This window comes from Vombatus ursinus, unplaced genomic scaffold, assembly GCF_900497805.2.
Source record: "Vombatus ursinus unplaced genomic scaffold, bare-nosed wombat genome assembly UNPS02014809.1, whole genome shotgun sequence".
In the NCBI taxonomy this organism is placed as follows: domain Eukaryota; kingdom Metazoa; phylum Chordata; class Mammalia; order Diprotodontia; family Vombatidae; genus Vombatus; species Vombatus ursinus.
In genome coordinates this window covers 3,053,692-3,077,297 of record NW_020954587.1, presented here as the reverse complement: position 1 = coordinate 3,077,297, position 23,606 = coordinate 3,053,692, and the positions used below count along the sequence as shown (strand labels likewise).

General features: G+C 37.3%; 1 protein-coding gene across 2 annotated transcripts; it reads left to right on the top strand.

The window, feature by feature from the left end:
- The first annotated feature begins 341 nt into the window (after positions 1-341).
- On the top strand, positions 342-23,334 carry DYNLT3 (dynein light chain Tctex-type 3). 2 transcript variants are annotated; one of them, XM_027875422.1, is made up of 6 exons: positions 342-410; positions 11,548-11,589; positions 13,017-13,140; positions 15,226-15,303; positions 17,157-17,214; positions 21,575-23,334. In XM_027875422.1, exons 1-6 carry the CDS (start codon positions 381-383, stop codon positions 21,684-21,686), a joined length of 444 nt encoding a protein of 147 aa, XP_027731223.1. In that variant the 5' UTR covers positions 342-380; the 3' UTR covers positions 21,687-23,334. The 2 variants fall into 2 exon arrangements, with proteins under 2 accessions (XP_027731223.1, XP_027731224.1); XM_027875423.1 differs by lacking the exon at positions 17,157-17,214.
- Positions 23,335-23,606: the final 272 nt, after the last annotated feature.

Sequence of the window (23,606 nt, the reverse complement as noted above, 5' to 3'; positions counted from 1 at the left end):
CTACACTAGCTTGTAAGCTTCTGAAGAGCAGGGATTGCATTTGCCTTTTTTTCGTAACCCCATCACTTGGAACAGTGTCTGGCACACAGTAGGCACTTAATAAATGATTCTTGACTTGACTATGTCAATATGTCAATACGACTATTCCTCCCTGTTTTAACCCTTTAGGACTCCCAAGTTCCCACGCCACCAAACGGGAGCCACTCCAAACCAGGGAGAGGTACAGACTCGGGGCGGGGCTGGGGCTGGTGGAAGGGCGGGAGGAGGTGAAGGGAGTGCGGGAGGGAGAAAAAGGCGGGGCCTATCCCAGAGGCCAATGAGCAACTCGGAAGGAAGCCCCGCCCCCTAAGGTCCCGCCCTCAGGAAGAGCAACCGCCGCCATGGAGGAGTATCAGCCCCACCACGAAGAGGTACCGCCCCTCCCCACTCCGGGGTCTTTGCTCCCCTCCACTGCTGTCCCCGGGGGGCGCCGCGTGATCTTCCTCCCCTTCACCACCCGATTCCAGTCCGCTCTCTGGACTGGCCCCATTGCGTGTTCCGAGGGGGTCCGGGAGCTGGACTGGACTGAGCCGTGAAGGGCTGGGCGGGGCTGGGGGCGCGCGCCCCGCGGGGGTCTGTGTGCCTTGCGGGGGAGGGGCGCTCGAGGGGCGCGAGTACCGCTGGACCCTCAGGCGGGGGGAGGGGGGCGGCCTTTCTTCCGGTCGCCCGGCTCCCTTTTCCCCTGCGGCAGGGCGTGGTCGTTGCCCGGTCTCCCCGAGCACCCCGGCACCCAGACCTGCCCCCCCTACCCCTCCGAAGAGCAGAGTTGACGCAGGCGCGTAAGAGGTGTCGGGGTCCGGACGGCCCCAGGCGGGATGCTGTGACCCCTCCCCCCCGGCGGGTCGCGATGCGGTTTGACCTCCGGACGGTGGGCGTGGAGACAGCTGCGCTCCCACCTGCCCTCGCACACGTGCTGGAGCAGCCCGGGCTTCCTAGGTGGTAAATAGTAAGCATGTGAGGCCAATGGTAAAGATCCAGGTGGTAAATCTCAAAAAGCAATGTCTTTAAAAAAAGATCTTTTTCTGGGTAATTATGCCTAATCATTTACAGATTTCACTTTTAGATAATCGGAAAAAAAAAAAGCCCTGGAATAGGTCCTGATTACCATTTCTAAGTTTGGAGTGTTGTTTTTTTTTTTTTTTTCAAATGAGTGATGTTTCCTGGACATTTGAATTTTGATTTGTTGCATGCTTGTACCACAAAGCATGGATATTAGAGGCTTTTATCACTGAGGTTTAAAATGGCATTTATTTTAACTTAGGCCACTTTTTGGGGCAGCTTGGTAGCAAAGTGGATAGTGGAAGACCTGAGTTCGAATGTAGCTTCAGATACTTAACAGCCAAGTTACGCTGGGCAGGTCACTTCATCCTTTTTGCCTCAGTTTCCTTATAAAATGAGCTGGAGAAGGAAATGGCAAATCACTCCAGTGTCTTTGCTAAGAAAACCCCAAGAGTGGGACAAGATTGACCCACAACAGGCTACTTTTAGAATGAAGCTAGTGTAATAACAGCTTCAAGAGCTGAAACAGAGGACCCTAAATAGAAATATCAGGTTCTTCTAAACTCACTTGACAAGGGTTTAGAGTTGTTTCATTCCACCTACTTTTGTTGGTGAGCTCAACCCTTTAATCCACACATAACTTCAAAAAGGTGTTCAAGACATACAGCTTCAGTATTTGTTCACTTGCTTCTTCTGAACTAACAAAGTATTAAGTTAATTGTGCACTTCTGAACAATTATTTAACTAGCAGAACTAGAAGCAATTTAAATACTTGATCTATTGACATAGAAACAATTTCACATATTTTGGACTGGGTAATCTACCAAATCATTAACATTTGCAAAAAACCCATGATTCAGTGATAACCTAGAGTCATCAAGTATTTGTCAGTCTTTTTTTTTTTTTTTTTTGGCAAGGCAGTTGGGGTTAAGTGACTTGCCCAGAGTCACACAGCTTCCTGACTCCAAGGCCAGTGCTCTATCCACTGGACCACCTAGCTGCCCCATGTCTTCTTATACTGTATGAATCGTCACTTTTCTTCTCCCACCCAGTGTGCTGAGGGCCTTCCTTTTCATCTCTGGACAATCAAAGGATTCCAACAGAGTGCTTGGCCATTCCATTAATTATCCCTCATTATGACTACATTGTTTGACCCATCTCCTTTTCATACGTATTGATGATAATCCTTTATGACACTTCTCTTCGAAACTCTTGAGTGGTAATGAATGTACTCAGTTATACCCACTATTCACTCTCTATTACCTTTTTGGTGACCCACACATTTAATTTTTCAGAGACTAATTTTCCATAACCAGCAGAATTTTGATGTTTAAAAATGGGCCTTTGTTTTAGGAAGAAGCTTGGGGGTCATTAAAAGCACTTCACCAATGTCTGTCACTGCCCATTAATCCATCTTTGCCCAGCAGGCTCCAGTAATAGCTGTCCCTTGTAACATGTGAATAGTCCAGCAAAATAAATCAACATAATGGCCTTTCCTGAGAATTGATGTTTCATTTTGTACCTCTAGTCCATTGCCTTTCTGCCAAGAGGTGAGAGCTATGCTTCATCATCAGTCTTTTGAAATTATGATTGGTTGGTATTTTGTTTAGAATTCTAAGGTCTTTCAAGGTAGTTTTTTTCTTCAGTATTTATTAAATTATTTTATGATTACGAATTGTTTTCCAGTGTCTGCATTTCACTTTGCATCAGTAAATACAGCTCTTCCCATATTTCTCTGAAGCCATCATATTTATCTTTCAATGATGCAGTAAAATTACATTATTTTCATATACAATTTGTTTCCCAATTGATGGGGATCTATTTTGTTTCCATTTACTACAACAAAAAGTACAGTATTAATCTTCTTTTACATATGGGTCCTTTCCCTCTGTTCTTGAGCTTCTTGGGCAACGTGCCTAACAGAAGTAATATTGGATCAAAGCATGGGTAGAGCTTTATGATTATGGGGGAGGTGGTATAATTCCAAATAGTTTTCCAAAGTGGCTGTAGAGATTCACATCTCCAGCAGTCTACAAATAACCTCCAGCCATAACTGCTATTTTCTTCTTTTGTACTCTTTGCTTATCTGATGATTTGTGCAGAAGCTTTTAAATTATGCAAAATCAGGATTGTCCATTTTCTCTTATGATTATTCTTATTTCCTGTTTGATAGAAAATTCCTCCCCTACATTATTGTGAAAGATATCTCCTTCCTTTGTCCTTGAAGTTCTTCTTAGATATGATCTTTTATATTTAAGTCATGCATCTATTTGGAGTTTATTGTGGTACGTGACTAACATGTCAACCTAATTTCTGCCAGTCCTTTCCAATTTTTCCAGCAGTTTTTGTCATATAGGAAAGGCAGAAGTTGGTATTTTTGGATTTATCAACACAGTGCTACTCTGTTTAATTTCTTTTGGGTCTTGTTTACCTAATCTGTTCTATTGATCAACTTGTCTTTTTAAAACTAAGATCAAATATTTTCATCTTTAAATTAATTTAGTTTGTGTGTAATAATTTTGGCCTATTATTATAGCCGTATCATGAGTAATTAATATCTCTCAATTTATTAAAGACTTGATGTTTTTTTTAAAAAAAAGTGTTTGCAGGTATATTGATCTAAGTGTGTCTTGATTAGGCAGAGTCCTACAACATCATTCTTTATTTACTTAGTTTTTCCTGTGGATACTTAGACCATGCTTGTTTGAGTGTTTTTCAGTCTCATGTAGGAAGCTCTGCAGTTTTTCAGGGCTTAGGCGCAGTCAACACAGGCAGGAGCATCTGCAGGATATTATTACCTATAAGTATTCCCTTTTCAATTTCCAGCCTTCATGCCCTGGGCATCTTTAATGACAGTGGTGTAGAACCCCTAACCAAAAGAGACCATTGAAGCTATCTGGTGAGACACTGTGTTGTGGGGGAAAGAGTACTGGGCTTAGAGACAAGAAAGAAAATCTGGGTTTGAATACCATTTATGTGGCCTTGGGAAAGCCAGTTAACCTTGCTGATCCTAAAATAATACTTACAATACCATTCTCATTGGGGTAGTTAGCAAGCCTTCAATTTCCATATCACTGTTAGTTATTATGTAATAGTACAACTTATACCTAACTTATACCTAATTCTTCTACAGTATCACTGACAACTTCGGGGAGTGGACATCCATGACTTTTAAGATAACCTGTTCTACTCTGGCACAGGCCTAATCATTAGGGGGTTTTCCCTTAAGTCAAATCTAAGTCAGATTTAGACTTTCTGCAACTTTTTACCAGTGACTCCTTGTTCTGCCCCCTAGAGCCAAGCAGAACATATGTAGCCCCTTTTCACGTGAAAGCTTAAGATACTTGAAGAAAACTGTTCCAAAGAGGTCTGTCTGTACTTGAGGAATATAAGCTCTCATACTCTTTCACATTTCTTTTATTCCTTATGGGGACTAGTGGGACCCTACTGGATAATTATATTTGACAAATTAGTTTGAAGTAAAGTTCTTTATAGAATATTGGCCAGACCAAGCTGTGCCCTTTCCCTCATTCCTCTGCTCAGTCTCTCAAATCAGGGGTGTTTTGTTACTGTAGCTGCAGCCTGAAAGTTTTTAACATTTTTTCCATCTCCCCTTGTTGTCTCTTTCCTGTTATTGACACATCCATCTCTTTCACATGTACTGGAACTTTTCCTAGTATGTTTATTGGATTGTAAGGAATTCAAAGAGGTGTCATCTTAAAAGTAGTATAATAGCTCCTTATTGTATCAAGTATACATTTCTTAGCCTGGCATTCTAGACTCATATAATGTAGTTCTTCTCACCTTACCTATCTAGTTTTATTTCCCACTACCCCTAAACAAGAGCCCTTTGCTCGAGTCATTCCTGGTGTCCTGACTGACCCACAGACCATTATAATTCTTTTTGAACTCCTCTTTTTATCCTTGTTTTTCTTCTCTATAGCAGTGCTCAAAGATTCCTCCTCTCCCACATAACATTTTGGTGGATAGAGTGCTGTACTGGGAGTCAGAAAGGTCTAGATTCAAACCTCTAACCACTGGCAGATCAAATAACCCCTCTGAATCTCAGTTTCCCAATCTGTAAATAGGAATAGTAATAGTACTTGTCTCACAGGGTACGAGGCAAACTTGGAAGTGCAGTGTAGATGAATGCCAGTTATGATGACCTCTATACTGCCCTTCCTCAAAGGCCTTCTTCCATAGAGCTCTCCTTAGCCCACCTTGATCTCACCAGGTAGCTTCGATGGTCTCTTCTGGTTAGGGGCTCTATCCCACTGTCATGAAAGATGCCCAGGGTATGAAGAGTGGAAATTGAAAAGGGAATACTTATAGGTAATAATATCCTGCAGATGCTCCTGCCTGTGCTGACTGTGCCTAAGCCCTGATTACTTGCCAATGGACTTCTTTAGTCTGTGCCAGACAGTTTTTACAGGGGTGGAGAACCTGTGGCCTTGAGGCTTTAAATATTTCATAAACTATTGGAGTTGGAAGGGACATTAAAGATCATGTAGCTCAATACCCTTATTTTATAGTTAAGGCAAGTAAAATCCAGAGAACTGAACTGAATAATCGATTTTTTTCAAGGTTATATAGCCAGATAGGGGCAGATATGTATTCTCCTAATTGTTTAATAAGTCATTTATGTGAGTCTTGTCTTTCAACATGATCATAATAATAAGCTCCTTACTGATAGAATGTAAGCTTCTTAAGGGCAAGAGGCTATTCTTTTTCTTTTGGTTGTAACCCTAGTGCCTGGTGCAGTACCAGGTACACAGTAAATGCTTAATAAATGCTTGTTGATTGATTAATTACATACAGGTTTGATTTTTTTTAATTCTCCCTGAGCTTGTTTACTGATGGGCATATAAGATACTTAATAAATATCTTTCTATTTGACTGCTGCTTTGAAAGAGAATTGATCAAAGTTGATCAAATTGATTACTTCAAACTAAATCAAAATTTTAGTTTGAGAAAAGCATCCTTTGTTTTGTGGAATACTATATTCTTACATTTAGTCAGCTGTAGAATTTTGTTGTTGAAGGTAATTTCCAGTTAGGTTTTTCAGAATATATTCCCTGTATCACATTAAGAGTATGCAGTGAATCAATGAAGGAAGCATTTCCCATTTATTACCATAGATTATACATTATAGTTTTCTGCAGTTCATTTCTTTAAAAAAAATAAACTTATTGCTAATTTAATAAACATGAGAGATAGAAGCAGAGACTGAGAAAGAATATTTCCACACAGAGGATTATATGTGAAGCCACAAATCTATTAATTATAGATTGCTTTTCTACAAAGTATATAATAAATTAAATATGTTCATCTTAAAGCTAGTATTATACCTTCTTATTGGTTTCCCTACCTGAAGTTTCTCTGTAGGCCAGTTTGCTTGACTCATAGGAAGTGCTTATTAAATGCTTGTTGACTGACTGACTGCTTATCTGTTTTTCTCTCTGAACTTTCTTTATTTCTCTTCTGTACATTTTAAAAGATGCTACAGTGTCTTTTTTTCTTCTTTTCTTTTTGGCAACATTTTCACTAGTTCCTTCTTGTTATTCAGTCATTTTTCAGTTGCATCTGACTCTTGGTGACCCCTTTTGGAGTTTTCTTGGCAAAGATACTGAAGTAGTTTGCCATTTCCTTCTCCAGCTTATTTTACAGACAAGGAAGTGGAAGCAAACAGAGATAAGTGACTTGTCCAGGGTCACACACTTAGTAAGTGTCTGAGGTCGAATTTAAATTCAGGTCTCTACCTGAATTATGTACCACATAAACTAGCTACTACATCGCTAATAAAAAAATGGCAGAATACAATCTTAGTAACATACAAACAGGCTTAAATCTACACATTTGTCATATCTAAAACTGTATGCTTTATTCTTAATCTTGGATCCGTCACCCATTGATCAGGAGTTGTGAGAGTTCCAAGAGTCTTTCCAAGTTGTTTTTTCTTTATGTTGTTGTTACTGTAGATCATTCATCTGGTCCTGCTCATTTTGCATTAGTTAATTTTAAAAAAATAATTATTTTGATTTTGAGTTTAAACAAAACCAAATAAAATGGACATTTCTAGATAGTAGAACAGAAAAAGAGGATTGTCCGTGAAACTGCAGATATATATTGTAATATACAGCTTGCTTTTCTTTTTAAGTATATAATAATTCAAACTGTAGCTTTCATAGCTAATCTTGCTTGTCTGTGCTTCTTTTTGGCTTTCTGTTCACTCTTCATTTTTCTTTTTTAAAAGATACTTCAATTACTCACTTTTCTTTCTTTTCCTTTTTTTGGGGGTTATCCTATCCCCCTCACTCTCCTAACCCACCCACTTGAAATAATAAAAGAAAAACAAAGCCCTTAACAGTGCATAGTCAGGCAGATTGGCTGTGTCCAAAAAAAAAAAAAAAAAAAGCTAAATCTTTTTCTTAAGTCCATCTGTACCTTGAGTCTCTGTCAGGCAGTGAGTGGCATGCTTCATCATTATTTCTCTGCAACTAGGTTGGTCATTGTCAGTCAAGTCATCTAAACTTCTTTTTCTTTGTGTTATTGTTATTGTGTAAATGGTTTGTTCTGATACTGCTCACTTTACTCTCCATCAGTTTATCCAAGTCTACCCAGGTTTCTCTGAAACCATGACCTAAATCACTTTTTATAACATGAATGTATCATGTTAAGAGTGCATTATCAGTACATTCATACCCTGTAATTTGTGTAGCTATTTCCCCAATCGATGGATACCCCCTTAGTTTCCAGTTCTTTGTCACTACAAAAAGAACTGCCATAAATATTTGTACATATGACTCCTTTTCCTCTTTCCTTAATCTCTGGGATACAGAGGGAGGAATAGTATTGTTAGTTTTTGCAGTTTGGTGAATTTGGGTTCATAGTTCCAAATTACTTTATAGAATTGCTAGACCAATTCACAGATCCACCAATACTGGATTTGTGTGCTTGTTTTCCAATAGCCTCTCCAAAAATTGTCACTTTTCTTTTCTACCATATTTGCCAATATGATGGATATAATGTGGAATTTCAGAGTTGTTTTACTTTGTATTTCTCTAACTATTAACAATTTGGAGCATAGCTTCACAGAGCTGTTGATAGCTTGGATTTTTTCATTCGAGACCTTTTTGTTTATATTCTTCGATCATTTGTCTCTTATAGGCAGTTATTCATTTCTAAAGGAGAAAAAAATGCCCTCCACATGTATTTTGCATTTTTAGTGGTTTATTTCCAGATATTGGCAAATTATGTTAAATATCTTGTGTTCTTTTTCTGTCACATGAGATAGTCACTATCTGCTGCTGCTTGAATAATTTCCAGAGACCTAGATTATTACTATCTCCTCAGATTATTTTAGAATCACCACTCTCACCTCCATGCTTTTACACACACACATTCACACATAATGTGTGTGCACACACACACACACACATACACATCAAGGGAAAAAAGATATCTGACTTTAAAAGCTTACCATGCTAAAAAATTCTGAAGATAATCATTTCTCAAAAGGACTCTCATTTATTTACAAAAATATTTATAGTAGATTTTTTTGTGGTGACAAAGAACTGGAAACTAAGGGGATGCCTACCAATTGAGGAATGGCTGAACAAATTATGGCGTATGAATCTAATGGAATCTTATTGTACTCTAAGGAATGTTGAAGGGCATGGTTTCAGGGAAACCTGGAAAGACTTGGATCAGCTAATGAAGAGTGAATTGAGTGGAACCAGGATGAGAATTTTTGTTGTAGCAATAACATTATAAAGAAAAAGAACTTTGAAAGGCTTAGAAACTCCAGGAAGTGCAATGACCAGTCACATGTTACCCACTTGCTGACAGAGAAATGATGGGCTCACAATGTAGATTGAGACATATATTTTTTGCACAAGACCAATTCAGGAATTAATTTTGCTTGACTATGAATATTTGTTTTTCTTGTTTTTCCACCAATGAGGAGAAGGTAAGAAAAATAATTGTATTCAGTTTAATTTAAAATTTTCAAAAATTTATCTTTAGAAGTTATCTTTAAAATTTATCTTTAAAAGTTTATCTTTCTGGGACTCCTTTAAGATTCTGCTCTACCTTTCAAATATTAGAGGTCTCAAGTGAACCTTTGACCAGTTCTAAATTATAGTCAATTCATGCTTGAATTATCTAAAAGCTTAAAGACCTGAGTGTGTGTGTTTATGTGTGTGTCTGTGTGTCTGTGTGTCTGTGTGTCTGTCTGATTAAAGAAAGATCTGGATGTTTTTGACATCAGATATTTGGAGACAGTATTATTATTTTTCCATTTTGTCCACTTCTGCATGGACATGAGAAACTTATAATTATCTCGGGGAGTTGAGATTCCCCCAAATTAGTCATGCCATAGAACAGGGGATCTTGACCTGGGGTCATAAACTTGTTTTGTGTCTGTGAGAAGGACCAGTATTTCCCCAATAATGGGCATTGACTCTGCTCTGTACCTTGGGCAAGTACTCGACCTCCAGATTCCCACGTCATACAATACATAATTCTGGCATGCATGATGTTGACTGTTGCTATCAGTTGACTATGTCTACTGTAGAACTTCAGGATTATTTACTGTCCAAAACAATTCACCATAATATTTGTCTAGAATACATCTGTGGTCTAAAATGTGATACACCTAAACTGTAAAGTTCTTTCATTTCTTTTTTGAGATTTGCCATGCTTTGAGAAAATACAATACATAAGAATTTGAACTTATTAAACAAATAAAATGAAGTGTTTTTTTTGTATTTTAAAATGATTTTTTTTTTTTTTTGCTTGACAAAAGCATTTACCACAAGAAGTTCCTTTAATCAGTCACATTTCATTACTTAATGTGTGCTGGGCACTGTGCTGAGGATACGAAAATTAAAACTGAAATAATCCGCACCCCAAAGAGATTACACTGTATCAAGGGCAATAACATATACATAAGTACAAATACAACATAATTTTGGGAATAGGGAACATTGGGGTGTTATCAAGAAAGGCCTTTTTTTTTTTAAAGAAACCTTTTAAATTTTTATTTTTGCACACAGAACTGCAAATACTATGTAAAACTTGCTTTTCCTTTTAAATATATAATACAGTTATCGTGTAATTTTCTTTTTTTCCCTCCCTCTCCTGTCCCCTACCCTAGAGATGCCTACCATTAGACACAAATGTGTGTGTCTATGCATGTGTACACATATGTATATATACATGTATGTAAATCCATACTATGCATACTTCTGTTTATTAGTTCTTTCTCTGAATGCAGAGAGCATCTTCCTTCATAGGTCCTTTTTAGATAGTTTGGGTATTTATAATAGTCAAAATTACTTGGTCACTGAAAGTTCTTAAATATAACTATTACTGTATGCAATATTTTCTTGGTTCTGCTTGTTTTGCTCTTCATTATTTTGTACAGTTTTTTCCCTGTTTTGCTAAAATCATCTAATTCATCATTTCTTATAGCACAGTAGTATTCCATCATGATCAAATACCACAATTTACTTAGCCATTTCCTAACTGTTGGGCATCCTTGCATTTTCTAGTTCTTTGCCACCATGAAGAAAGCTGCATTACATATTTTAGAACATATAACTTCTTTTCTTTTTTCCATATTCATATTGGAAAACAGACCTGATAGTGGTATTGCTGGGTCAAATGGTATAGGCAATTTTATAACTCTTTGAGCATAATTCCAAATTACTATCTAAAATGGTTGGGCCAGTTCACAGTTCCAGCAAGAGTAAATTAGTGTCCCAATTTTTCCACATCCCCTCCAACATTTGTCACTTTCCCCTTCTATTGTTTTAGCCAATCTGATAGAGGTAAAATGATAGCTCAAGATTGTTTTAATTTATATTTCTCTAATTAATAATGATTTAGAGCATTTTTTCATATGACTATAAATTGTTTTGATTTCTTTATCAGAAAATTGTTCGTATCTTTTGACCATTTATCAATTGGGGAATGACTCATATTCTTATAGATTTGACAAAGCTCTTTATATATTTGAGTTATGAGATCTTTATCTGAGAAACTGTCTATAAATTTTTCCCCCAGTTTTCTGCTTTCCTTCTGATCTTGGCTACATATAATTTTGGGAGTAGGGAACACTAACACCCAGGGCAAAGAGGGGTGAAGGTACCAGGAGAGGCCTTATTTTAAAGTGGCATTTGAGCAGAGCTTTGAAGGAAGTCAGTGTGAGTAATCCAGGGTATTTAAGATACAATTCTGTTTTTAAAAGTTTAATTTATATACAACTTTTTAGGAATGCCTAATGCATTGACTTGAGTCAGAGGACCTGGGTTCAAATATTACTTCTGGCTCTTACCTGAATGACTTTGAGCAAATCATTTTGTCCCGGTTTCCTTATCTGTAAAATGAGAGGGTTGGAATAAATGATTTCTGAGATCTACGTCTCAGCCTACATAGCTATGATTCTATAAATAAAAACAATTCTATATCAAAAACACTTTATCATTTTATTGTTTTTTTTTTTAGATTGGCTTCAATGCTGATGAAGCACACAACATTGTGAAAGAGGTATGTTATATGCATTTTGTTCAATGCATTGTACCAACTGGAATTTTCAAGGGTCATGATTTAATTTTTAGTAGTGGGGAGAGCATCAGTTTTAAGACATCATCATTTTTTATATAAATTCCCTAAAGCACCATGGGAAGCTTTAATTTGCACATGCGTAATTTGCATATTGGTTGAGTATTGTCACTTGCCTTGGGTGTTTTAAGTGTTTCCTCAGTCTAGGGAGGCATATTCTTATTTTCTTAAACAGACATTATCTTTTTTAGGTAAAATGGATCTTAAAGACTTTTTATAAAGGCTCAGTAGGAAACATTGCATTTGTAACAAATTTTTCAGAAATTATTAGAGAAACTTATGATCTTTTAGGTACTTTGCAAAATTAGTCATGCCATGGAAACAGGAGTTTTTGACCTGGGCTTGTAAAATTGTTGTTTGTTTGTTTTTTATATTTTGACGGCTGTATTTTGATATAATTGACTTTCTTTGTAATTCTATGTGTTTTATTTTAGAACCATTCTGAAAAGGGTCCATAGACTTCATTAGACTAGGACCACCACCACCACCACCACCATTTTTCATACAGTCCACAAGCTAAGAATGGTTTCTGCATTTTAAAAACCATTTTTAGCTCTTGGGCCATACCAGGGGTGGGGAACCTGTGACCTTAAGGCCACTTGTGGCCCTCTAAGTCCTCAAGTACAGCCCTTTGACTGAATCCAGACTTCACCGAACAGAATTCTTAATAAAAGGATTTGTTCTGTAAAACTTGGACTCAGTTAGAAGGTCGCACCCAAGGACCTGAAGGCCAAATATAGCCTCAAGGCCCCAGGTTCCCCACCCCTGGGCCAGACAAAAGCAGGCACTGAGCCGCATTTGGCCTGTGAGCTAAATTTTGCTGACCCCTGCACTAGACTATCATGACACAAAAAAAAAGTTAAGAATTCCTGTTGTATAGAAAAACAGTCGATGAACTGGGAGTCAGAAGCCCTGGGTTCATATCTGCCACTTAATTAAATGTTTTTTGACCATGGATTAGATGTATATAATCACCTACATGTATGTGTAATAATAACAATTTTAGCTAACATTTATATAAATATATTGCTTCAATGTTTGCAGAATGCTTGCATCTATCATTTCATTTGATCATAACAACCTGTGAGATAGGTACTATTGTATCCACATTTTCCAAACAGAGGAACTAAGGCTTAGAAAGCCCAACGCCACATGGTAGTAAGTGTCTGACGCAGGATTGGACTCCAAGTCCAGCACTATCCACTCTTATACCTACCTATGTATATATGTAAAACCTATGTGTATATGTTTAGTTTGTTTAGAAAAGTATTTGTTTCAGCTAAGCTTTTGCTATTTCTACCATAAGTTGCCTGAGTCGTCAATATTTAATCTTTGTTCTCCTGTGCTCTTAGTGTATAGATGCTATATTGGGCGGTGTGGATTATAATCAGAATAACGTCAACCAATGGACTGCAGCTATAGTGGAACAATCCTTAACACATTTGGTAAAATTAGGGAAGACGTATAAATATATAGGTAAGTAGTGGGGTCTGTATTCACTATTTTACTATTTCTGATACTCATGACTTTTTACAAAATTTATAGCCTTCCCTCTCAAGTACTTGAATGGGTCTGTGATCTTTCTGATTCGGGAGTTCCCTCCAACAATGCAGATTATAGTTGACTGATGCCTGCCCTTCCTGTTCTACTGTAATCTGTATTTACAAAATTTAACTACATCCAACGTATCGGAGGCTTTCCTCACTTTCTCTTGACATTATGAGGGTGCCAGTGAAGTAATCTGAGCTGTCATCTTTCATACTTGATGTGTGATCTGTCCGTCTTCTCTTCCTGTCATACAGTTCTTTGATGAAATCCTTTACTGTTGTTCTTGGAGTTCCTCATTGGTTATGTGCTGCATTGCCCTCTCTGTGATACTCATCGTTAGTTCTTTGGAGGCTGTGGTGCACCATGTTTCACTGCCACCGTAAAATATTACTTTTGAAAAGATAACTTTCGCTTTTATGGGGAGCTTGGGAGTTTTTCAGTTTCCCAAAAGCAAGCCATATCACTTTCTTTCTCCTGTTTAACTCTGGGCCCAACTCGTCCATCTTTACTCTCTGTCCCAGATAAACATACTGGTGGACAAGCTCTGTGGATCAACCACCCAAAAGCATATTGAATTTTGGGCACTAGACAGTCTGCATCCACTTGGTCTCCCCTCTGTGGAAGCTCCTGGGAGTGAAAAGGTTGTGTAGTGTTCTCCATCTTAACGTCATCATCACAACATCATCCACAAACAGAAGCATCTGAAGGACCTCATCACCCACAGGGAACCCCTTTTCAAACTGCACACTAGCCTGGATCTCTTCCATGACAGTGGTGAATACCTTTGATGAGTATACAGTCTTCCTGTTTCATGTCTTGTCTGATGTTCATTATTGAACAGAGTTCTTTCTGCTGTCCAAGGAATCTTAAATGATTCCGATGGGAGACTCCTTGTTGTGAAACATGACATTTTGTTCTACCATATCAGATTCCTTTTTGGGGGAGGCCTTATATTCTCCAATCTTTCGCTTAACCATTAGGTGGCAAAGATATGGTCCATAGTTGAATTTCACTTGTGAAGCCTGCTTGTTTCTACTGCTGGTTTTCAAAGTACCAGCCTTCGGTGTAAGCTACAAGTCTGGTCTCTTTTTCATGAACCATACTTTCCCATGTATCCTTCCCTAATCCCTCTTAATCAGATATGATAGCTCCTTCACCTGAACCATTAGAGCAATTTAGTTACAACTCTCTTTTAACTCTTAACACATTCTGAATCACATTATGGTACTCTTACTGTCTCTGCTACATTGTAAACCCTTTGAGGTGGGAACTTAACCTTCATTTACATTTCTGTCCCCCAAAGTGCAGTGAACTTAATAGCCACGCAGCAAATATTTGTTGAATAAATGAATTAATGAGTTAATCAACAAATGGCATGGGAATTTTAACAGTTGCTCTTGTAGGCTCTGCAAAAAAATTCAGTCTCTCACTACACATGAAATTAATTTAGTCTTTTGAGTAGCCATGTACTTTCCCTGTATTAATGTTGCCTCTAACAGCACTGCTGTCCTCAGCACTGTTACTCTCACAATACGTAGAAATGACCCTGCATTCTCAAGGCTATGTCAGTAAAGAATAATACCAACAACTTATATTGGGATAGAAAGGCTTTGAGTTTGGGCCTAGTAATGAGCTGTATGTTATCTAAGATCCAGCCTTGCTAGTGTGGAGAGGTTCGTTACTAGGTTGGCCAAGCAGTGATACATTCGTTGGCCACAGCAATTCTTGAAGAATATCTTTGGTGGTTGGAGTATTCATACCAAAGAAATCAAAGATTTTTGAAATATTAGAATATTGAAGTAAACTAATGTTTTGTTATTTTCTCCATCCACTCGTTATTTGTTATGTTATTCATTATTTTTATAGATTTCATACCTATGAAATCAAACATTACTTTGTTAAAGGTATGAAAACTTCATGTATCTTATTTTTTTAATCTTCTTTACTTTTGATTTCATATATACATCTTCTCTTTGTTTTTGAGCTCACTCATCTTGTGTTTTTATCTTTTAGTTACTTGTGCAGTAATGCAGAAGAGTGGATCTGGTTTACACACAGCCAGTTCATGTTTTTGGGATACCACATCTGATGGTAAGAGCTTTTAAAGATATTCTATCAAAGTACAATCCATACAAAACCAGATAAACCATTTTTATGACTTAGTGCATTTCCTTTCTATTTCTATCATGTTATATAAAAGTGGTAAGATTCTAAAGGGGTCATAGTGCAGAATTATTTTGTATGTGGTGAGACTCTCGTTATCTGACTTTGAGCAGATGCTGCTGAGGATTGATAGGGACAGAGCTGAGACTCTGCCTCATGCCATCCCTGCCCCTGTTAACTACTTACTGCTATACCAGGATCACTGCCTCAGAGAGTATCCCCGTTCTGAAAGTGCCTTCCTGGATTATGGGAATGGAGTGTTTGCAAGTGTTTGAGTACATGTAGATTTTACATCTTGGTCCATAGCCTTGGGGGAAACTCTTGGTGGATTGTGGTTTATTCCGAGAGAGTATGGCCTCAGTAGCTACATTGTCAGTGGCAGCAGAACAAGTGCTGGGTTTGAAGTCACAGGACCTGAGTTTTAAATCTTAGTTCTGCTGCTCAATGCCTCTGTAACTTTAGTCTTGTCATCCTCTTTGGGACTTGGTTTCTGCCTGTGTAAAATGAGGGAATTCGAGCAGATGCCCTCAGTATCCTTTCTAGTTATTAATCTTTGATCCAGTGAAAGGCCTGATGAAATGCTGTATTGTTCTCTCAGACTTGGCCACTGAAAAATTCTTGGGAGCTTTCAGAAGGTTAGCAGGAGGGACAGTTAGCTATGAAAATTGTGATAGAAATGGTGATAGTACTTGGTAGACCCCAGGAACTCATGTGATGATGCCTTTGTGGCTCACAATTATGCCTGAAGAGCTGTTTCCTCCAACTTTGTTTAAAAGTCATGCTTTCAGACTTGTATCAACTCAGCTTGTGCCTCCTAGATGGAAGTGAATGTGATTTTATTTAATAGATTAGAATGTCACTGATTTGTAGCATCACTTTTTGCTCTAGAAAATCTTGAAGGATGACGTTCATGACACACTGAGGGGAGGCAGTGTGTTCTCGAGTCTGAACAGCATCAAAAGATACTCATGTTGTTTGAGCCATGTTTAAAATATTTTTCATTCATCCCCTTAGGGAATGCATATCAGGCACTACCCCATATCCAGTATTTTGAAAACTGAAGCTTATCTCAGCTGATCTGTAATATCTGGAATCTGCCTCTGCTCCTTACTTTCTGTGTGTCTTTGGGTCAGTCACTTAACTTCTGTGGGCCTCAGTTTCTTCATGTGGGTTGGAGTAGATAAGAGGTATCAAACACATTTACCTTTCTGAGTGCAGCCAAAGCAGATTAAAATGTAATTGGGAAAACCTTAACAAAATGAAACATAGATAATGTTAATATGTGGTTTTCTAAATCTGTGCTGCTGGCAGGGATTCCCATTTCTATTTGAGTTTGGCAATGCTGGAGCAGTTGACTACTAATTCCCCTCCAGCTTGAAATTTGTGATCGTATGACTCAGCGGAAAGGTACTGGTTCTAGATTGTAAATGTGTTAAGGATCTTGTTATCACAATACAGTCTTAGCTGGCCACTGTCCTTTTCACAAATAATACCAGTCCCCCTATGAGTGATGTGAATTTGTGGCTGTGAATTCCTTAAGGCTCCAAGTATGTATATGAATCAGTTAATTTACCTATGCTATATCCAGTTGTTACACAGTCATAGGTTCATTTTGGATGCAAAATTTCTAATTCTTGGTCCCCAAATATGTCAGCAGAATCTTAGTAGTGGCTAGGAGATGCTGATTGAATTGATCCTTGATGATAGCAACTGGCTTCTGTGTACCCTCACAGTCCTAAACACAGTAGTGCGTGTTGAAAGTTTTCCATTGTTCTTTTCAGGTGGTTATGCTGCGTCAACCATTGCACACCTAGTACCACCGAGATCCAGGGGAAAATGGTGAGCTACACTTACCAGTGCAGCCTGAACCAGATTAAAATATAATAATATATTTCCTGGTATATAATAAATATAACCCCTTAGAGACTAAACCCAGGTGGAAGAGGCGGCTGTCAGTAGTAAAAAAAATACTATGGGATTGAACTGCTTTCTCCTATGCTTCCTAACTGCCAAAAAATTGCTAGAGTCCATGAGTCTACCAAGCTTTTATCTGCAAAGTCTAACAATTAGTGAACTTACTCACCATTAACGAAACAAGATGAATAGCCAGTATGAAATATAAGAGAGGAAGGACAGATAAGAAATGGTCTTCCCTTCCTAATTAGCTAGCTACCCCCCCTTACATGGCACATCTGACCAGTGGCCAGTACTGCAAAATCCTTCTTGGCTTCCTAGTCCATTTGGTACAGGTCAAATAGATTGGACTCCAAATAGTTTGTTGTTTTTTGAGATTGAATCTTTCCTGTCTCATGGAGGCTGAAAGTGCATCAGCTGCTTACTGGTGCCAGACTTAGTGTGGATACGTATCAGCGGCTGTATGACAGCTCAAAACTGCTGAGCTCAAGTGGTCACAGAGGAGAGAGGGTGTCTCACCATCTGGAGGTGCAGAGTTATGGGGCCTATCAGGGAAAATCCAGAGCTTACCCAACACAGAGACTCTGCTTTATCAAACTTGTCAGGGATGTGGTTGATTTCCCTCTCGTGTTTTCATCTTTAATCAAATCTGTTCTTTTCCACAAAGAGTACTAGGTCTTTCAGTGATATACATCCAAGGATTTGGAGGTGTGTTAAGGCTGAGAATACTTTAAGGGACTGAGTCATTGAGTTGAGCTTTACTGTACCAAGAGTTTGCCCTTGTACTTTCTTCTCTAATTTCTCAACAAGCTAAATAATACAGCTTGGGAGAAGGAACTCACAGTCAAGGAATTCTTCAGGATGTGGCACCATTCCAGAGCTCCAGATTTGGTGGGGATCCAGAAAAAAAAACCTAATGGAATTGATGTAAGCCCCTCAACAAACTGATTTCTTAGAATGGGATGTTTCCACATTATGCCCTGACTCACTGTTGAGAAAACATTGTAGTTTACTTGATGACTAAGCCTTGCCTTTGTCAAAATAGCCCATATCTATTTCTTGCCAGTCTCTGCAGAAATTAGTTCTCCAAAGACCTTCTGAATTTCAAAGACAAAATCCAGGTGATATCATAAATAAATTAGGGGAGATGGAAAAATTTACCTGCCAGATCTGTGGATGAGGGAAGAGTTTATCACGAAATAAGAGCTGGAGAGCATCACATAAAGTGAAATGGATAATTTTAATTACATGAAATTAAAAAAAATTTACACAGACAAAACTAATGCAGCCAAAAGTAGAAGGAAAGTAAGAAGTTGGGGGAAACTTTTTGTAACAAGTTTCTCTGATAAAGGCCTCAATCTCAAATATATAGGGAACTGAGCCAGATTTATAAAAATAAAAGCCATTCCCCAGTTGCTGAATGGTCAGAGTGTGGTGGGTGAAAGATGAATTGATTGAAGAGACAAAGGTTCAAGCTTCCAAGTATTTTGGTTTATTAATAAGCAATGCATGCCAATTGCCTAACAAATCAGGATCAGTCCCCTTCCTCAGTTTAGGCTAGACCCTAAATATAGGGGGAGACTGACTTTTATACATTAAAATAATCAAATAGGACCATTTAATTAAAAGGGAACGATACAACATGATGTCATCTGATTTTTAATTGGAGGAAAGCATAGGGATTTTACTCATTGTGGGGGCAGGGGGGGGCAGTGAATAGGTGCAGTTCCCTGAAGTGAGAAAAAGAAATATTCCATTCTTCCTGAGTGTCTGTAAATAATCAAAGGAACATGGAAACAACTGATCGATCAGTATACAGTTAGTTTTCAGATAAGGGTTGCTTGAGATGTACAATTGTGAGAAAACTCCTTGCATCAGTGTTTTAATCTGACCGAGTTTCTGGTCAGCTTAACCTAGGTCAGGGGTGGGGAACCTTAGGCCTCAAGGTCACATGTGACCCTGTAAGTGTGGCCTTTTGACTGAATCCAAACTTCACAGAACAAAGAAGTATGGATTCAGTCAAAGGGCTGCACTTGAGGACCTAGAGTGCCACATGTGGCCTTGAGGCCACAGGTTCCTCATCCCTGACCTAGGTCCTTAGTTAAGAGTCTGTAAGCAGCAGGTAGGGGTGGTCCAGCTTTCCAGCCACACAGGGCTAGGTTCAAATAATGTGATAAAATTTTTTCATAATTCCCGTAATTGAATAACATTTTCTCACAAGACAGAAATTGAACTAGACCCATAATTGAATAGAAAGGGAACTGAGCTAGCTTCAGAATTGAGTCACAAGATGGAGTCAGTGTGGTTCACTCCATTCCCATGACCACTTGCTGCTCCAGTCCCCTCAGTTCCCTCAAAAGGATATGAACAGGCAATTTTCAGAAGAAGAAATCAAAACTATCAATAATCACATGAAAAAATGCTGCAAATCACTATTAGTTAGAGAAATACAAATGAAAACAACTCTGAGATACCACCTCATACCTATCAGGTTAGCTAACATGACAGAAAAGGAAAATGCCAAATGCTAGAGGGGATGTGGAAAAATAGGAACACTAATGCACTATTGGCAGTATTTGTGAACTGGTCCGGCCATTCTGGAGAACAATTTGGAACTATTCCCAAAGAAGTATCACACTGCATATTCTTTGACCTAACAGTACCACTACTAGATCTGTATCCTAGAAAAGATCAAAGAAAAAGGAAAAGGACCTATTTGTACAAAAATATTTATAGCAGCTCTTTTTGTGGTGGCAAAGAATTGGACATTAAGTTAATGCCCATCAGTTGAGGAATAGCTGAACAAGTTATGGTATATGATTGTGATAGAATACTATTATGCTTTAAGAGATTACTAAGGGAATGATTTCAGAAAAACCTGGGAAGTCTTACATGAACTGATGCAAAATGTAGTGAGCAGAATGAGGAGAACATTTTACAGCAATATTGTAACAGTAGTTGACTGTGAAAGACTTAGCTGTTCTGATCAATAAAATGATCCAAGACAATTCCAAATGATTTATGATGAAAAATGCCATCTACCTCCAGAGAGAGAACTGATGAGCTCTGAGTGCAAATTGAAGCATACCCTTTTCACTTTCTTTAATTATCTATTGTGTGTGTTTTCTTTTGCAACATTGCTAATATGAAAATATTTTGCGTGACTTCATATGTAAATCGGTATATTGCTTGCCTTCTCAAGATGTGGAGGTAGGATAAACAGGGAGAGAATTTGGAACGTAAAATTTTTAAAAATGAATTTGAAAAATTTTTATGTGTGATTTGGAAATATTTAACAGAATAAATTTTAAATTTTTTTTTTTAAAGATGAAATCTAGTCATTTAGTGGAGTAACTTTTTCTAGCATCATCTTCTCATCCAGAAATTCATATGGGTAGTACATTTGGTGGCATAATATGATCTAAATCAGAAAATTAAAGAATTCTTCATTTAATCACAAAATCATTTGGGGTTTAAAACAGTTGTATCTATTGCCCTTCTCACTTGGCAGTGACCATCCGAGCCTGTATAACAATTCAACAATGGTTGCAATTGGGACTGGAGGTCTCATGCTCTCTACTTAGCAATGTCCAGTGGCTTTGATATTATAGTCTATTGGAAAATACATAATGCTGCAATCTGATGTGGGTAGACCAAGGTTTTGCTGACACAGAGTTTTGGATGGTGCCATTAACTCATGCCTGGGCCAAGTCTTGTTAAAGACCAGGTTATACCAAGGGCAGGAGTAAATGGCTGGAATTAGGAAAAGGACTGGTAGAAAAGTTTTCTGAAAACAGATCCAAAATGTATGGAGAGTTCAGTTATATACCTGTATTTCTTAATAGGTCATAGGATTTTAAAGTTGGAGGAGACCTTAGAGATCATAACCCAACCCTCCTTGTTTAATAAATAAACATAACCAGATAGATTAAGGTTAAGAAGTTGAGCTACTAGGATTTGAACTCAAGTTCTATGGCTCTGAATCTGGGCATCTAGCAATTCTACCACAGCTACCTACTTTTCAATAGGTATAAATCAGTCAACCAGCTTAGTGAGCCTGCTGTGTCAACAGAGTTTGTGTAACTTGGTATAAAGGGCTGTTCTTATGCATGAATACCACCAATATCCGGGTCTCTGTTAATCCCTTGTAGCTGTGGAGTTTCGAATGCCTAAAGGGTTTTTTTAAGTTATTGAAATTATTCAAATATTAAAAACTATTTCCTGGTTACTTTGGTGTTTTCTGGTGTTTTATTTTATTTTATTTTATTTTATTTTGTCTTTTCAGGAACCTGTACCGTAAGATGGGAGAATCAAACTATGAACTGTATCGTCAATGTTTTTGCCATTGCTATTATCCTGTAACTAAATGGAAATATTATACCGCGCCTTTAACATAAGATATTATCAAAATGTTCTTGAATAAAACTATTCATAGTATTATTTAATTATCTTATTTTTGCACTAGAATTGAAAGTGTGCAATTGACTTCAGAAGAGTAAAAATTGACCATTGTAACTAACTAATCTTAGAGCTCAAAGCATACTTTAAATATTTGCATAGTTAGAAAAATATCAAACCCAGAAAAATAAGACATCAAAATGTCTAAATATTGTATTTATATTTGCACCAGCCTTCCATTAACACTGTATATCCAGGGAGATGGAGGAATTAAGTTTGAGATAATAAAGTTCTCTTGAGTTGGAAAAATAGAATTCTACCTGCATAAGTTTGTATAAATTAACCCAAGTTCTTAGTTCAATAATTATCAGTGCCTCATTTGGTTATACATGCAAGATACTCTTAAGTATTATATATTTTTCTTTTTTAACGAGTACTGTTGTATAGTAACTAGAATTAACTTTTAAAAAGTAGTTATTTAATGATTTATTGCCTTTTGTTTCAAAATTCCAAGTTAACAATTGAACAGTATTGGTGGATTGATTTTTCTAGCTCAATAAAGTTCACCGTAGAATAATAACAGATATACTGATTCAATAATAATTGTCTTTCAAATCATTCATTCTATGTTCAACAAATATTTGTTGATCACCCGCTATGTACTACATTCTGTTTAGTTGCCGCATTGCTGGTGCCTTCCTCCTGGTTTGGAAACTATAGCATTTATAATTTGGGTTGTGGACATGGGAATAAAAGCATTTGCTCTGCAATTTAGAGCATATAACACAGTGGTACTTAATTAGTTTTAAGAGAAAAGCAAAATGAGCAGAAGCCATGCAGAAGTTTGCTAAATCAAGTTCTTACTATAAGTAGATTTTATTTACCATTGTAGACATGACTTAGAGAAATATTTAAAAAAAGGATAAATATGCACAGTTAATTTTCCTAGTTTTGTAACTACTAAGTTGTATTTATTATTCTGATTATTAACTGGCATTTGTAAATCCACCTATATGATGTTTAAAATATATAGAGTAAGTTATAAATGTAAAGTGTACATTCATTAGCAGGTTATTACTCAGGGCTTGTGAAATGTAGAAAAATTATATTGAGAAATAAAGACTTTAAATTAGTATACACACAGCTGGGCTACCAAATGCAAAGTCAATCTGCTGTCTAAGCAAGAAAATAAGGTTATAAATGCAAATAGTCTTTTAAGACCGATTAAACCTATAGAGTGAAACTAATACATTGAATTTTTGAAAAAAGGCTGAGTGATAATATAGTAAATATTAATGGGGCATAAGGTGATATTTGCATGTTTGTATTTTAGCTATATAACAAGGACAGTTTAAGAACTTAAGATGAAAATTAGAAAAAGATAAGTTCAGTTTAAATGCAGTAGTGCACCACTGTTGGTACATCAAAAGTTATCTCATAACTATTACTTTGATGCTGTTTTTCTTGTATTTGAAGATTGTACTAGAGTGATCAAAGTACTAGTGTAATTGAGTGATGTTATTGAATCTCAGTTTCTTAAAAAATAATCACAGAAACACATGCCTTGTGAAAATCATGTTTTCAAGAATTTGCTTGATACTGTTTCTGTAGCTAAAAGATAATAAAGATTGTCTGCCTTAACCTGTACTTGTGCTTTCCGGATGATCATAGTATGATTAAAAATAAACTATCATGCTATTATACAAGGTACCCAAGAGTGGAAATGGAGAGAAATGGTCATGTGTGTATGGATACACACACATAAGTATGTGTACACATATATGTGTGCATATATGCATGCGTGTGTATATATATGTATCCTAATTTTAAATGTCCATGTGATTTAAGCTGAAGTTATGCTTTCAACTAGAACAAAATTATAGGTCTGTCTTTTTGGTCTTTAAATTATAGGTTTTTCT